Here is a 17,976-nt window from a genome sequence, read left to right as displayed (position 1 = left end):
CATCAGCACAGCGCCACAGTGCTGCATGACTAGCCAAGCTCGTCATCAGCACCGCGGCGCCGCGCGCGGCCCCCCTCCCCCTCACCACGGGGGAATTAGCCCCGCGGCGATGAGGTTAAGGCTTCCAGACCCTGATGCTGCTTGAAGCTGGGTGGAGGTTGCAATGTGATGACCTCTCAAGAGGGCCAGACTGGTCATTCATTCTCTGGCTCATTTCCATGGGGGCTGGAGACATTGGAAGCCAGTTTCTGAAGCCCCAGGGCTCTGATAGAGCCTCTCCCACTTCCTCGAGCTCCCTGAGTTGCAATGCAGCAGGCAGTGTGGGGGCATCAGGAGACTGAAAGAGAAGGGTGAAAGAGAGAGTAAGAGAAGGGTCTCTCTCTCTCTCCTCACTCACACACACACACACACACGCACACACGCACGCACGCGTGCACACACACACACACACACACACAAAAGAGAGAGAGAGAATGAGAGAGAAGGAGGCAGAAAGAGAGAGTAAGAGAAGGGGCTCTCTCTCTCACTTCACACACACACACACTCACACACACACACACACACACACACATATATATATATAAAACGCTCAAACACTCCTCCGTTTCAGGAAAAGAAGAGCAGCACTCCGGGGGTTACTCGTACAACGTGCAGTTTATTACAGCAAAACAAACGTTTCGGCAGAAGCCTTCGTCGGTGTCACAACCCATTTCCCAGCATACTCATTTAAATAAGGTCATGTGATTATTGATAGACATCGACAAGGGACCAGCCCTTCCAGCGTTACATAGAACACCATCTTGGAATGGTTTCCTAACCTCAGAACCACTGCAGAATTAATCCATGGATTGGATAAATCTTCATTAACAATGGGCAGAAATTCAACAATCTCTTCTAATTATAGAAAAAGTGATGAGGCCGTGGATCGGCAAAGGTCCCTTGTATAGTGAAAATAAACAGACATCATGACAACATACATTACTATGCTAAGAAAAATATATAAGTGCATAAATGGGTTCAGCGCATCTCATACAACGGCAATTCATAATTGTCGCAATGACCTCATCCTAAACAGTCAATTATTCGAAATTAATTAATGAAAAGGGATGACGAAAAAGGAAAAACCTAACAACACAGCAAACAGCCAGACGTCCGTCCAGCAGAAAACACACACGGGATATTATATACAAACTGCTCGCCACTACACAAACGCTGTTATAAGCATATCCATAAATTCATCATATCATGATGTGAAGTGGTGCAGTGGACTATGAAAGCTAAATATATACATATTCTATTACGACACAGAAAGTGAGAGTTGCAAGATTCCAGATATGGGATATATACAATAATAATTCAATGATGGTTGTACTGTATATAGAAGTAGGTGATCATCGTGAGAGGAAGATACAGCTGAGAAATCTATACATTATATACAGTATATACATATATTCATAAACATTGCTTTTAAGTATTGTAAAATAATGTAAAAGATAGGTATCCTGATCTAATAGGATATCAAACACTAATATCTTCATGTTCTTCATTTGCCCAGATGTACCACCATTTCTTCTCCGCTGTTCATACCCTTAGGGAACTTACAGCCTGATTCATGAAGCGAAATTGCGCCCGCAATGGCTGCGAAAATGCAATTGCGGGTGCAAAACACGGAATCGGCATTCAAGTACAAAATAGCGAATTCGCAAACACAGAATAGCGATTTAAATAGCGATTACGCTATAATAGTCGCAGACTCCGGGTAGTCGAGCATTAGCGATACGGAAATAGCGACCAACCACGGAATCTGCTAAATGAATAGCGAAACGCAATATTGTCTCAATCGGCATTCATGAAAAAAATACAATAGCGAAAAAGCGCAAATTCGCACGTTTGCGCGGCGCAATTTAAGGACAACTCAAAGCAGGTGGTAACCATAAAAGCCATGATTAAGTAAAATTTGAAAAACTGTTGGCCAATCACCAACAGGTCCAGGCCTGACCAATCACACATAAGGACATTCAGCAGCAGCATTAGGCGTTCCACAATGCCAGGGATGTACATGGTGGTGAGGCGGCGAAGGCTACAGCGAGCAGCACGGAGGAGACGCATGAGGCAGGAAAGGATTTACCGGCAGCGGGTCACCTTGCTGGGCCAAACCAGAGAACAGATTTATGCTAAATACAGGCTGAATGGGGAAATGATCACCTGGCTGATACAAGAACTCGACCCCATCATGCAGCACCCAACAAGGCGAAACAATTCTGTGCCCACACATGTGCAGGTATTGTGCAGCCTGCACCTCCTGGCCTCCGGCAGTTTCCAGGGCATAGTAGCCGCTGCTGGGGGGATATCCCAGCCCACCATGTCACGCTGCCTCCACACTTTTGTTGACGCCATGCTCAGCCAGCTCCACCGCCACATCACATTTCCCACGAGCCAACAGGAATTGGACCTGACAAAACTACAATTTTACAATGTCGCCCATTTTCCCCATGTCCTCGGCTGCATAGACTGTTCCCACGTCGCCATCTGCCCACCAGCTGCCACGGAGTATATGTACCGCAACAGGAAGTCCTACCACTTCCTCACCATACAGATGGTCTGCAATGCCAAGACCATCATCACTGACATTGTGGCCCAGTACCTATGACTCCTTTATCTTCAGGCACAGCGGACTGCACACACGACTGGTCAGGGGAGAGTTGGGGGAAGGACACCTACTTGGTAAGTACACTTTGTCGACAATGTCACATTGCTATGAAGTAACTGCGCTGCACAGGCAATCAACATCTGCTCCTCTCATTCAGGTGACAGTGGCTACGCCCTACGGGAATACCTCCTGACCCGTACCTCAACCCTGCCACACCTCAGCAACGGCGCTACAATGTTGCGCACATCCGGACAAGGAACTGTATAGAAAGGACATTTGGCCTGCTCAAGAGCAGGTTCCGTATTCTGCACAAGACAGGTGGGGCGATGTATTACAGTCCTGCAGCGTGCTGCCGCATTGTAGCTGTCTGTGCAATGCTTCATAACATTGCAACCAAGCGCCGGATACCTGTTGACATCTCAGGCAGTGAATCTGAGGGGGACGACCGGCCACCAGCACATGCGCACCATGCACGTGGGGAGAACCCAGCTGAAGGCCACAGACGTCGCAACCACATCACAGCGAACAATTTCTAGCCCACCCTCTTCCCCCACCCCACATATCACAATTGCATGCAAAATGTAATGATTACACAAGGCTAATGTGTGCAGCAAAATAAATGTATTTGTTTCATTCACAAGAAAAAGGTTATGGTTTCAACTATTTACAAATTACAGTATTCCTGCATACTGCAGTGTGAAGGTTCTTGGCAGGCTTAGCGTCAGCCTGTGCCAGTGTCCCTCAGACAGTGTCAAAGGCGCCTCCGGCGAGTAATGCCCAGGCGCCTGTGAGGCTCATCCTCATCCTGGGCACCTGTACCAGGCGTTGCCCTGGTGCTGCGCCTAGGTGGCGGGACCTGCGTGGCAGATTGGCTGCTCACGCTGGAGGCACCCTCACTGGCATCGTCTCCCCCTACAGTGGCCGGTAGCACAGGTGTGTGAAGTGCCGTCACGGCGGTGGTTAGGTGCTCCAGGACCCTGGTTATGTCCTCGCAGCACTGGACCAGTTGGTGCTGCTGGGTGAGAGAGCGCCGCGACAACTGGGTGGTGGCATTTGCTGCCACATAATTTGACCTACTATAGGACGACAGCCGGCTCATTAGCTGGTGGTGGCGCCTGCTTGCTACACTGCGGTGCTTGATGAGCGCAGCAGTGTTCTCCTCCATGGCTGCAGTCATGCGGCCCATGGCCGCCGTCATGCGGTCCATCCTGTCTCCAACTCCCGCCACATTGCGGCCAATTTTGTGCAGCTGGAGCTGGATGGCTCCTTGCTGCTGCGACTGGCGCTGGTGGATTCTGAGCATGCGCCGCTCGACGCTCATACAGGCATGGATGAGCGTCCTCCTGCTGATCGGCCGCTGTGTTGCCGCTGTCGCAGGCCCAGATCTCGTTGCACGAGCTGCAGGTGGTGTCGCAGCAGGTGTTGCTGGTGCGGCAGGAACTGGAGGCACATTGGTGGGGTGCCTGGCTCTGGCTGCCGGTGGGCCGGCAGATGCAGGAGCAGGTACGGTGGGGGGCCTGGCCTTGGCTGCGGGTGGTGCGGCAGATCGAGATGCAGCTACGGTGGGGGGCCTGGCCTTGGCTGCCGGTGGGATGCTAGATGCAGGGGCCACAACGGTGGGGGGCCTGGCTGCTGGTGTTGGTGCAGCGGCAGATGCAGGAGCAGGTACGGTGGGGGGCCTGGCTGCTGGTGTTGGTGCAGCGGCAGGGGCTGGTGCCTGGGTTTCGGGTTGTGAATCCTCCTCCTGGGCCTCCTCATCAATCTGCAGCCTCTTGCTGTCACTGCTATCTGCGCCACCTGTGAGGGTAAGTGGATACTCATTAGTTGCATGTGACTGTCAGACGTGCAGATGTTACATGCATGCTGGGTGACATTCCCTGGATGGCTGTGGATTTGCGTACTTTGGAACCTTTCTGGCTGCATTGTGGTACTACTACATTGTGGACATACTACATCTCCCACAATGCTTCAGGGCATTTCCTGATGCACAACATAGGCATGACTAAGGGCCAATGAGTGAGCCTATTTGGTCAGGGACGGTCATAGGGGACAGGGTCGCAGTCGCATGCCACTTACCTTGGGTGTCTTGGGTGGGGCGGGAGGAGTCCAGAGGGGTCACGCCAACGCACGCCTCCCTCTCCAAGGTGTTCTCAACCTGGTCCTCCAGGGGTGTGTTGGGTGGGACTGTCGGTCCGCCACCTCCAGTGCCCGATGCCTCACCAAGGCCCTCCGCCACCCTCTCCTTGGCACGACCTCGGAGGTCATACCAGCGCTTCTTTAGCTCCTCCAATGACCTATCGGCCACACCCACCGAGTTTACGCTGGAGGCTATTCCCAGCCAGATCCTCCGCTTGTCCTGCTCTGGGACCTACCTGGAGTTGAGGCCGAACAGCCTGTCATGGTTGGCCACCACCCCTTCAATTAGGTTCTCGAGCTCCTGCTCTGAGAACTTGAGCTTTCGCTTTCGTCCTGCGCTGTTGCTGGGGCCAGGGACAGGTTCCTCAGACATGGCGGTCGCTATTTCAGGCGTTTCTGGAGTCGCTATCGCTGGTTAGGCGTCTGCTTTCCGACGTGCTCACTCGTAGGATAGCGTCACTGTGGTGTTTGGGGGTGGGAACTGCCTGCTTCCTGGATGTGATGTCATCACGGTGCTCGGAATGCGTCTTCCCGTTTTCCCGATCGCGCGAGAATGCGAGTCGCATTCCCGATCGCACGGGATTGCGAGTCGCATTCCCGATCGCACGGGATTGCGAGTCGCATTCCCGATCGCACGGGATTGCGAGTCGCAATCCCGATCGCAGGTAGCCGGGAATAGCGATTTTTCTGCGTTTTTAGTTGGTCGCTAACGGCTTTAGCGCCCGCGTGCGAGTCGCTATTTTTTCCCCGAAAAGTACATGAATGCCGTTTTGCGTTTCCTCTATAGCGAGTCGCTATAAATCGCTATTAGGGACACGCAAAACGGCCCGTACATGAATCAGGCTGTATGTGGACAGGTCGATGATGTACCTGGATTCCAGGCGTCTAAGCCTTCTCAGTCTGTCCCCACCCCGTGGATTGTATGGAACATAATCTATCCCAAAGTAGCGTAGTTTTGTCCTATCCCTGTTATGATATTCGGCAAAATGCCGGGCTACTGGGTACGCGGGGTCAACTTTGTCGATAGCCCTCTGATGTTCTAGCACTCTCAATTTAAGTTGGTTGATGGTACTCCCAATATATCTTAGACCACATGGGCATATCAGACAATACACGGCATAGGTGGTGCTACAGGTAATGAATTTTTGGATCTTTCTAGTCCTACCAGCATCAGGAATATCATATTGCAAAACCCTACGGCTATTGCTGCACGCCTTACATTTCCCACATGGGAAAAAACCACTCATTGTTTTTAAGGTGTTAGTCTGAGTGGGTAGAGGTTCAAGATGACTATGTACTAACAAATCCCCTAAAGACCTAGCCTTGCTAAAGGTCACTAATGGGTGCGGCGGTAAATCCTCTCTTTGTACGTCATCTGTGAGCAAGATGTGCCAGTTCTTACGCATCAAGCTTCTAAGTCTCTCGGCACCCGCAGAGTAAGGAGTAATCATTCTGAAGACATTCCTGGTATTCGTATCCATCCCACCCAATTTCTTATCGAGTAAGTCCTTTCTCGAGATCATTCTCACTTTCTTCAGAGTGTTTGATAAAAGTGGTTCATCATATCCTCTGAGACGGAAGCGGGATAAGCATTCCGAGGCAGCCGCCTCGAAATCTTTATCTTGGGTACTGTTTCTTCTTATTCTTAACAGTTCCCCATACGGGATACTCTTAATGAGTTTAGGTGGATGGGCACTTTTGGCAAATAGAATAGAATTTCCTGCTGTCTCTTTGCGATACAAAGAGGTTTGGATATGGCCATCCTCAATGTACACCCGTAGGTCCAAATAGTTGGCTGCCACCCCACTAATAGTCCCAGACAGGTGTACATTATAGATGTTATCATTGAGGGAATGGACGTATTTCTTGGCCATATCCTCAGTCCCCTGCCACACGATGAACAAGTCATCAATGTAGCGGTACCAGTGTACCACTTTCCCGCTTTCACCGCCTTCTTGATAGCTTCTGGGCACCCGCTCCTCCCACCAGCCAACGAACAAGTTCGCGTAGCTGGGAGCGAAGCAGGTGCCCATAGCTGTCCCAGAGGTCTGCCGATACAAACTATCCTCAAACAAAAATATATTGTTTGTTAAACAGAATTGCACAAATTCCATTAGCATGATATTGTGCTGCGCAAAACGAATTGGACGTTTGTTAAGATAGTATTCAACAGCAGTCAGTCCATGTTGGTGCTCAATGATGGTGTATAGACTGGTAATATCCATCACAAGGAATAGATAATCCGATTGCCAGTCCATGATGTCCACTTTACTCAAAAAATCTTTGGTGTCTTGAACATAAGAATCAAGTGTCAAAACCAAGGGGAAGATGTAATTGTCCACAAATGTAGACATGTTCTCTGTTAGCCCCCCGATAGATGCCACAATCGGTCGGCCAGGTGGAGTGATATTGTTCTTATGTAATTTGGGCAGGTGGTAAAACGTAGGCACCATCGGGTTGCTACTACGTAGAAAGATGTGTTCATCCTTGTCAAGCATTGAAAGGTTATACCACTTTAAAATCAAGTTATCATACTCCCTGACACTCAATTCATATAGTTCTCTAGTGGTGATTATGTAATACTTTGTGTCAGAGAGTTGCCTCATGGCTTCTTGATGATAATATTCTCTTGTCATTAAGATGACATTACCTCCCTTGTCCGAAGGTTTTATGATCGTTTTTGTGTCGCTTAATAATTCCTGTAAGGCTCTCTTTTGAGTTTGAGTGATATTACTTGTAATAGAATGGGAAACCTTTCTATGTTTTACCAACTCCATCAACATGGCTTCTGAGAAAGCGTCGATGGCATCCCAGGGAGATTGAGGGATAAACGTTGAGAGAGGCTTGAACTGACTACCATCTCTTTCTTGTTCAATGCCCTGGGCCCCTGCCCTCTCTGCCATATTCATGTCCAAATTATCCATGTCTTCATTTTCACTCCTCAAAGCTTCCATTGCTTCAATACAGGGCATGTCTTTGCCAATCAAGGTGTCGGTGGCTGTTAACCTGAGCCCAGGTTTGGACGATCCCTTGATATGAGGTCTTATTTTAAAATGCTTATGCAATTTAAGCTTTCTAGTAAACTTGAACAGGTCGATTTTAGTTTGTGTAAATTCAAGATCCGCATTAGGGCAGAAAGTGAGCCCCAGGCTGAGGAGTTCATGTTGTTCATTGGTCAGAGATATGTTTGTGAGATTGACCACTGTGAGGTTATTCTCCTTTGTCTGTCCAATATTATTTACTTCCTCGTTTTGCGGTTTGGCCGGGTTTGGGGTTTTGGTTTCCCCCTTCCTCTTCCTTTTGCCACCTCCCCCTGCTCTCCTGGTTCTCCTTCTTCTTGTCGCTCCGGGGGCTTGTTTTTGCCTCCTCTTAGCCAGTTTTGTCGAATTGATTGGAACTCTGTGTATATATATATATACATAAAAGAGAGAGAGAGAATGAGAGAGAAAATGGACAGATGTAAAGAGAGGGAATATACGAGTGAGGGCAGAAGAGAGAGGATAGAGAGAGCAAGAGGTCAAGCTTGGTTTCCAACCCAGCCCACCCTTATGGTGACCTCTTTCTGCAGATCCCTGTGCTCAAAATACTTTACCTATATTCAGTATGGTCCGCACTGCAGTGCTTTCTTCTAACTTGCCTCCAAGTAAAGGCAGCCAATGGGATCCGCTTCTGAGTCTAGGTGTGGACAAGAGGCGGGACACTAAAACAGAGAATCTGACGCAAAGTAGCACCTTTAACTACATTTAAAATGTTGAATTTTCAAAAAGTGCACATTTAATGAAGCCAGCTGACCATAAGCAATCACTGCCAACCCAGCTGGCATTCGAAGTAGCTGAGTGGACCAATCCTGGCTTGCTGGCCCATGGGGATATTCCTGCAGTCTATTTTTTGTGTGTTAATGCTTGCCTATCCAGGTTTGCTGGCCCATGGGGATATTCCTGCAGTCTTTTTTTTATGTTCATGATCCCAAATCCTGGCTTGCTGGCCCACGGGGATATTCCCGCAGTCTGGTTTTTGTGTTCATGATTGCCTCTCCAGGTTTGCTGGCCCATGGGGATATTCCTGCAGTCTGTTTTTTGTGTTCATGATTGCCTATCCAGGTTTGCTGGCCCATGGGGATATTCCTGCAGTCTGTTTTTTTGTGTTCATGATTGCCTATCCAGGTTTGCTGGCCCATGGGGATATTCATGCAGTCTGTTTTTTGTGTTCATGATTGCCTATCCAGGTTTGCTGGCCCATTGAGATATTCCTGTAGTCTGTTTTTTGTGTTCATGATTTCCTGTTGTCCTGTTTTGAAGAAAAATACACTAGACCTACAACAGCAATTTTTAAGATTACTTCTATTTGTTGTATTAGTCCATTGCCAATATAAAGTAGTGTTTAGCAGTCTGCCTTCATCATTTAGAACCTAGGTAAAATAACATCACTCAAGAACAGATTCAAGAACAGCCCTGGAAGCATGTTGAGTGTGCCAATGACAGTTTGAGAATGTAGCATAAAAGACCAGAAGGTGTGAGTTGCTACGCCTCTTTGAGCATTTTATTGAGCCTTGAGCATTTCCATTCGCTTTGATGTAAGGATTTCTGCCCCACTATATTCTGTCTCCCCTCCACTGGCAATGAAGCTATATTTGCATTTTTATTGGCAATATGGCCGATTTTTCTGTAACTGTTGTTTTTTTTCCCGTCTGCAGCTTCATCTGCTCTGATTGCTCCCATTCCTGGAATTCTGCCAAGACCTGCATCGTTTTTCACTACCGGCTGCGCAAGAGGGCTGGACGCGGGCAGGTACTCATGCGCCCCTTCCGCCAGCAGTGCCTCGAGTGCAACAGCAAAAAATACCATACTCCACAATTCAATGAGGACAAATTTGAAGACATTTTGTTGATCCTGATGGCCAAAATTAAGAAGAACTGCTACCATGAGGTGGATCCCTATGAGGCAACTCCCGCCAGACAGAATACAATCCGGACGACACCCCACCATAGGGAGCTCTGTGAAGCCTGCCAACAGGGCATCTGTACGAAGGCATGAGCTGTGTGTCTGAGCACCCCTAACAACTTGTGTACTCCATGGGCACCAGTTGGTAGCTCCAATGTGCTTCCATCACAGGGTGCCTGTGTCTATGTCTCCTATGCCGCTTCCACCGCTCTTATGATATGGGACATTATTGTGACTGACCCTTATTAGGGAGGTATGAAATTGCTGGACTTCTCTTTCATAATAAAAAACAATTATATATATACTAGCAGCCCGTCCCGACCTTGTCCGGGAGCATTTAGGCCTCCCCTACCCCCGCCTACCCAGACATTGCCCAGCAGCCCGTCCCCCGCCTACCCCGATTATTGTTTTAGTAATTTCTCGTCCCCTGCCTGGCCCGACACCCGTGGATGTATGACGCTACATCGGGGTCAGCTACATCGCACGCTGTAACATCGCGTCTATTACATCGCTTCCTCCATTACATCGTGACCAATGACATTGCATCCCTTTGCAACGCGATTTCATTGCTTCCCATTGGCCCGAACATCACCCCGCAGTACATTACGTCGCAGGGCAAAACAACGCGGTTTCTTGTGTTTTCCGCATGAACCCACCTCTACCCCTGCCCCTTCCCCCCCTCCTGTCCCCCTCGACCCCAAATCTTCTACTTTTATTACTTTGTTAGTATGGTATATTATTAATTTGTAAATTGCAAGTAATGTAACCCTATTTTTTTTAAACTCTTATTTTAATTTTAGCCTGTTTAGCCTGAGATCTCTCTCTGGAGATCCGTCCTCCCTTGCAGACCCAATCCATGCATTTGCAGTTAGTCTTAATGGCTCACAAAATACTTCCTGTCTTTACTGATGAAGGAGTTTTTGTGACTTCCTGTTAATACACATTTTGCAAAAACCCGGTATTTGTACAGTGCCACCTAGACTTTGGGGGGCCGTGGGGGAGATTACGTGAGCTATTGCCCTGAGTATTTCAATGTTATCCCTCTGCACTCGAGTACCACGCTTAGACTTCGATTTTATACTTTCAAGTTAGCGCAACCTATGACACACGGCGTCCTCCCGTGTCTTAAATAGAACTCCAATCGTGGTACAAGGAGAAAAGCCTTCTTGTAAATAGGTGCGTTATTTCATACATGAACCACACTGGGATTCTTCACTTGTGTAATTGCTTTTATTTTAGTGATTTTGCATCATATATTTCCATTAGATTCTAATTTTCGTTGATTATTTCCACTCATAATCATGTTAATTGAACGACATATTTCTTTTTAACATCAGCTTGGGTGTGGATAAGCTGATGTTAAAAAGAAATATGTCACCCTCTCACCCATCTATCCACCCATCATTCATCCACCAGCTCATCATCCATACATCATTCATCATGCAACCATCTTCCATCCACCCTTTCATCCATCCATTTATCCACCCAGCCGTTCACCCGTCCAACCATCCAACCTTTCATCCATCCATTCATCCACCCAGCCTTTCTCCGGTCCATTCAACCTCCCAGCATTTCACCCGTCCAACCATACACCCTTCATCCATCCGTCCATCCACCGATGTACATGACGAAACAGCTTTTCATGTACACGTAACAGAAAAATTATACAGCATACAACATTCTCAAAAATGTACATTTTGCATAAATTATTTGTAGCAAGTTGGGGATTCGAACTCACGACCTTCCTTTAATAAACGTTTCTTTTATCTCTTTAAGCTATCATAAATTAATTAAGCAAAGCTAGTCAGTCAGCGTGGTATTTTTTTTCCCCCACATTTGTATCTTCATGTGCCTCAGCGAGGTATTTGATGTAAGCTCGTAATGTTTATCTTCAGGTGACAGCATACAAGATTCTCAAAAATGTACATTTTGCATACATTATTGGTAGCATTTGTTGCAAGTTGGGGATTCGAACTCACGACCTTTCCCTTTATAAACTAATCTTTTATCTCTTTACGCTATCATAAATTATTTATGTATCTTCATGTGCCTTCATGTGTTTATTTTCAGGTGCCTCAGCGTGGTATTTGCAGGTATTTATTAGCTCATAATGTTTATTTTCAGGTGCCTCAGCGTGGTATTTGCAGGTATTTATTTCAACATTGTACTGTTTGGATCAAGTGCCTCATATTTTAACATCTGGTTATTTATAATGTTTAGCTTCAAGTGCCTCAGCCTGGTATTTGCCGGTAGTTATTTCAACAGCGCCATCCAAATCAGCCTCCAAACAGCCACCCGATGTAGATGCTATGCAACCGCTAGCGACTTAAAGGTCCATGCGATGTAATTGCATGCGTTCTGAAGCCTGCGGCGATGGAAGCGCGATGCAATACTTTCGTTGCAACGGGTGTTTCCTGACACCCGCCTGCCCCGACATTGTCCCCGGAGCATTACCTGAGCCGCAGGTCCTCATTTCACCGCTCCTCGCGCCTCAGCCACCGGTCCTCATTTCTCCGCTCCGCCACTCTGCTCCTTACCGCCTGTCCGCCGCCGCTCCTCCCCCGTGATATGTCCGCCTCTCCACTGCTCCCACCCCTGCTGGCCTCACGTCACTGCTCCTCTCCCGCGCCATGTCCAACGCTCCTCGGACGCCTCTCCTCCCCGTGCTGACGTGAGCACGCACGTCGCGGCCGGCGCTACTTTGGGGGGGACTACTTTTTAAAAAAAATATAAATATTGTACATAACGTTTTATTTTGTCATTTATATAGCCTATAACCATCTACACACCCTGACGATTTCAACGGTGTATTGGGTATGTAGATTGGCGCTGTGGTTCCCGAGTTTACCCGCCTCAAAGCCTGAAAGTTCTTACTTTATTATAGTAGTATAGATTTACTTGAGTTTTATATAGCGCTGGCTAGACCCGGAGGTATCGGAGCGGTTTACATAAGGTCGCAGCGAGTTACAAGTTACAAAAGTTTCACAGTAGTTACATAATGGATAAATAAACAATACAGGAGTAAATTAGCGAACACGAAAGTCAGGATAGGAAAGACCATTTACAGCAGGTAATCCACAGGAAGCAGACAGCAGCGGGGAAGAAAACGAGACAAATGTCCGCGGTCCGATTGTGGAAGGTTACGGCAATAGCTGCAAATGCTGCGCTGCACTACGTGAGAAGAAGAGGGCAGGAGAGTGGCATGTATGCAGAAATATGGCACTCTCCTCCCCTCTCTCTAACGCCGGCGCAAAAAAAACGCTGAAGTGCGCCACTGACACACCTTTGCACCGTAGCGCCAGAGTCTCTCGGTGAGTCTAGCATAGGTTTTGTACTGGAAGGGAATACCATGCTTAGAATAAGATAGAACAGTGCAGCATGAATACAAAGTTGAAAAAGACAAGAGGAATGAAAGCATTTCTCCTTCATAGCGCCTAGTTGAAATGGGCACTACTTTCTCACTCTAAACCCTGCCTACTTTTTTAAGTAATAGGGCTTATCCTCAGAAAGGTAGGGTGGTTGTGTGGGAACGTCCATACACCGCACATGGTACGCCCCCTTGGTGCTAAGCAATGCAAGCGTTTTCCAGCACTAAACAAATTGAGCACTGGAAAGTAAATTAGTAAAAAAAGATTTTGCATAAATTTGCATCACTTTTGTGATGCAAACTAAGGGTGGGCGGACATTTCCATTCGCACTTTCTGCCTTCTGCAAAGAAGTCGGAAAAACGGGGCAAATTTCCGCCCATTCGCGGGCGAAATGGAAGTTGGCCGCCCGCCCCCATCCCGCCTCCCGCTTCCCGCCTGCCTCCCGCCTGCCCTCCAGCAATTAAATTAAAAGGCAAAATAATAACTTTAAAGTAAACTTATCTTATTGCGCCGCAATCTTCTCAATCGCTTCATCATCTTTGGAAACTGCACATGTGCGGGAGCCTGCGCATGCGCATGTGTCTCTGCACCCAACATCAGATATACATACACCACTGATTTACTGCAGATTACCTGCACAACCCCTGACTGTAGTCCCACCTGTGGGATGCTCTCTAGCATCAGTAGTGAGCCATTTGGTGATTTTCAATGCATGGCAGAACATCGTCTGCACACTGCGAGTTGACATACACCTTTTCTTCCACCCGGACACCCACAGCATCTCACCTGTGCCTCAGCTGCTGCACAAATAGGGCAAAAAGAAAAAAATCCAAAGGCAACAGGGGGCATCCCTGACTTTGCTCTGCTATTAATCGACCTGCTGGAAATGGTTCACCTCCTGTCTTCATCCTGCCACAGTGTATATACAATATATATATGGAGAGGAGTAGGTTGGGCTAGAGTGAAGTGGCGTAAAGGAGTGTAAAGTAGAGTGGTGTAGCACTGAGTGGCATGGGGCAGAGTGTCGTAGAGTAGAGTGGCCTAGAATGGCGTAAAGTGGAGTGGAGGGGCATTTCATGGAGGGGAGTATAGTGGTGTAGCGTAGAGTGGAGTAAAGTGTCTTAGATTGGAGTAAAGTGTCGTAGAGTGGAGTGGCATAGAGTGGAGTAAAGTGGCATGGAGTGCAGTAGAGTGAAGCAGCTATGAGTGTCGTAGAGTGTAGTGTCATAGAGTGGCACAAAATGAAGTGTCGTGGAGTGAAGTGTCCTTGAGAGGAGTAGAGTGGCCTAGAGTGAAGTGGAGTAAAGTGTTGTAAAATAGAGTGGCATGGAGTAGAAAGCTGTAGAAAGCTGTAGAGTGGAGTGAAGTGTCTTAGATTGGAGTAAAGTGTCGTAGAGTGGAGTGGCAAAGAGTGGAACAGAGTGTCATAGAGGGTCTTTGAGTGGAGTAGAGTGGGGTGGGATAGAGTGAAGTGGCGTAAAATGTTGTAAAGTAGAGTGGTGGAGTGTAGACTGACATGGAGTAGAATGTCATAGAGTAGAGTGAAGTGGCTGGGCATAGAGTAGAGGGGCGTAGAGTGCAGTAGTGTAGAGTGGAGTAAAATGTATTATAGTGGAGTAAATTGTTGTAGAGTCAAGCGTGGTAAAGTCGAGTGAAGTGTCAGAGTGGAGTGGCACAGTGTGGAGTGGCGTAGAGCGGAGTAAAGTGGCATGGTGTGTAGTAGATTGAAGAGGAAAGAAAGTTACATAGAATGTTGTAGAGTGCTGTAGAGTGCAGTGGAGAAGTGTGGGGTGGAGTAATTGCGATTCCTACATGCTCCTTAATTGTGAATCACAAATTGTGATTCGAAATTAAAGAATACCTTCCCATTCATTCCAATGGTCCTAGAGGTCCATAGGAATGAACGGGAAGACATTCACAATTTGCGAGTACTCATAAGGTACTCCCAAATTGCAAATTGTAAGAACTGGGACCACCAGTTCTCCGGGGGGTAGCTTGGCTCGAGCAGGAAGGCCGCCAGGGGCTCATGTGTAAAGCAGCTACTCAACACACGCATCCACTGAGACAAGAAGTGGGCGCAATAAAGGAGACCACATCGATAGTTGTGATTGTAAATCAAGTTCTTTTATATAGGTTTTAGATCAAGCAAATAATGCATCAGCACAGCATTAGCATTTCCTGAAAGGATCTCATTAGGACATTGCAGGAACACCTTTCAAAATACATTTCCTGTAAAATGGTAAAACAGTTCATTAAGTACTCTCAGTACAGCAGAAAACTCCCAAGAACACAGCCTGTCGCGTTATACTATTCAGCAGGCTGAAAGGTAGTTTCATAAGCCATGGGTTAACCTGTAGAAAGCAATCATATGCATTTCCTCTTGTAAATATCAACAGTCTTGCAACCAAGATCAGATCATTGAGACAGTACTGGCATAAATCACTAGGGTCCAGAACTTAACCCCATCAGGAACTGTAGAAGCCCGCCCCTGCAAGAAATTCAGTACAGGGAAAAAGATCCTCTCGTAAGCAGGCATGAAAACATATAAGCCAGTATGAACAGGAAAGGCAGCTTAAGACTGCCACCATGCACCAACAGTCAATGAAGTGAATGTTCTTATCACCAAATGGGCCGGACACAGTTAATGTAGTATAGCCTGCTCTTCAGGCCCCCACAGTCAATGGGCCCGAGTCACCTAGATACTCAATTCAGGCCTCCCAGTCTCACAAGCTCATGCGGGCCCAGTCACCATTTTTGCCGGGGGAGGGGCGAACTCGGGGCCAAAACCGGCCTTCCGCCCTCCTCCCCGGGATTACCTGTTATCTTCGGCTCCTTCGGGAGCCCTTGCGATGGTTCTGTGGCAGGAGAGGGATTCTGACCCTCCCGAGGCCTCACTCGACCCGGCGCTGTGCAGGCACAGCTTCAGGGTACCGGCGCCGGGGACGAGGCGAGGTCAGCATGCGGGGCAGATCGGAGGGGGCTTCCTGGCTCCATGGCCCCCTCCGCGATGAGATGGGGCTTCCCCGGGCGCCGGGGCTCAACACAGAAGACCCGGGGCAGGCAGCCAATGACTGCGTGGCTGTGGCGGGGGCGCGGCCGGTGACGCGGCGGCGCTCCCCGTCATGTGATGCAGGCCCACAGATGCTTCAGGCGTACGGGGGCCGCCGAGGGTGACCGGATGAGGCGGCACTCCGCCCAGCGTGGCCTATGGAGGATTTCGGCGGCCCTCTCCTGGCATACGGGGGCCGCCGATGGGGGGGTTGCACGTGTCCCCTGAGGAGAGCGCAGACGGCTCCGGGCCGTGGCGGTGAGTCAACCTGCGCAGTGCGCCTAATTCTCAGATCACTACGGGGGTCAGAACAGCGCCGAGAAGCGCTTGAGGCACTCGATGAGGGGGCGCTCCCCATGGCAAGGCAGGGCTCAGGGCACTAGCGTTATTCAGTCCAGGCAGTCTCTGACACAGCGCTGGTTGGGGACAAGGGACAGCGTTTCCCAATCATGCAGCAAGCAGGCAGGCAGAATGTAAGGAAGAGAGAGTCAGTCAGGGGGGGGAGACAGGTGGGGCTGAAAGGCCCACAGCAGGCAGGGGGTGCGCAGAGCAGCACAGTCCAGTACCTGGTCGATCCCCCAGCAGTCTCTGGTCAAAGAAAAGTAGACTTATTGGCGCTTGGATGGTTCTGCGCCCTTAGAGGTTGGTTTCTTGATGGTGAAAAGGGGGGGGGGTGAGTTGGAGGCTGGATGACTTTTCCTCAGTCACTGCAGATGGACCCTGGGGTTCCCTACCGCTGGGCCAGATCAGGGGGCTAGTCTAGGACACCTCACCCAGCTTAAGAGGCAGCACCTAAATCCTGTCACTCCCAGTAGCATAGGTTCCTAACTAGGCCCTCCCGTCTAAAACTCCTGAGTGGGTTCCCCAGGTCAGTGATGCCCCAACTGACTAGAAAACGTTCCCTCCCTTGCTTAAGTATGCCCAGGCCAGGTGACCACTCTCTAAGGTGGCAAAAATCAGCTCTGCCTTTCTTCTGGAAGGTTCCAGGAGCTTCCCCACTCTACCTATGGACAGGGGATGGGTGGCTGGCATTGCAACATTGTATAGGGGATCCAGCCTTCTCCTGGCAACTAGGGTGCTACACTAAAAAGACCACGCTGCAGTAGCAGGGGCCAGTGGCAGCCATGTTTGAAGTAGAGAGCATCTGCACCCTAACACAGATTAGCCATGAAAAGGTGCCCGGAGACCTATGGGCCAACAAAAAGAAGGTGGGAAAAATGAGGCAAGGGCAAAAAAACACAGGGAAAGACCACCCTAGGGCTGACAGGTCTAACACAAATGCAATTTCAAGGGTGCAAGGGCGTCAAAAAGACACCCTGTTGCACCCCTGAAATATGCATGTGTGCACATGTGGAGCACATACATGCCCTAATGATGAGCTGAACAAACTCTGTAGGAAAGTTAAATTTGGTTCTCCGGCAGATCCTATGAGGCCGGCACAATTTATTGAGTCTCTGATGCTTTTCCAGCAGCCTTTGAGTTTTATACTTAACCTGTCCTTTTCTATGGCCAGTGTTCCCACTGCCTGGAAACAGACCTGGGTCTCCCCTATCATTAAGAAGCCCACCCTGGATCCTTCTAAACCAGAAAACTTTAGACCGATTTCCCTTCTCCCATGGGTGGCTAAGCTCGCTGAGGCCCACGTTAACAATGTGCTGTCTCAATTCATGCACCATAACGGCATTCTGGACCCATCTCAAAATGGGTTCAGGCCGGGTCACAGTACCGAGTCTGCCCTACTGGCCACGACCGAACATCTCCGGACGATTCTCGACGCCGGTCAGAGTGCAGCGCTGATTTTTTTAGATCTCAGCGCGGCCTTTGACACGGTTT

At 48.8% G+C, this 17,976-nt stretch overlaps 1 protein-coding gene across 2 annotated transcripts in view; it reads left to right on the top strand.

The window, feature by feature from the left end:
• Positions 1-11,771, top strand: part of LOC144791269 (receptor-transporting protein 3-like) — a 50,572-nt gene extending 38,801 nt beyond the window's left edge. Inside the window, exons 4-5 of one of the 2 annotated variants that reach the window (XR_013602344.1) lie at positions 9,480-11,029; positions 11,080-11,771. Coding sequence is in view for 1 of the 2 variants with exons in the window: in XM_078665924.1 (XP_078522050.1) it covers positions 9,480-9,819 (340 nt within the window). In the remaining variant the exon portion in view is untranslated. Of the gene's footprint in view, positions 1-9,479 lie in introns of both variants that reach the window. The other variant, XM_078665924.1, reaches the window with a different exon arrangement.
• The last annotated feature ends 6,205 nt before the right edge of the window (positions 11,772-17,976 follow it).

The sequence above is a fragment of the Lissotriton helveticus genome, chromosome 11, assembly GCF_964261635.1.
Source record: "Lissotriton helveticus chromosome 11, aLisHel1.1, whole genome shotgun sequence".
NCBI classification, from domain to species: Eukaryota; Metazoa; Chordata; class Amphibia; order Caudata; family Salamandridae; genus Lissotriton; species Lissotriton helveticus.
The sequence above is the reverse complement of the archived record's forward strand: the minus strand, read 5'-3'. Positions and strand labels throughout refer to the sequence as shown.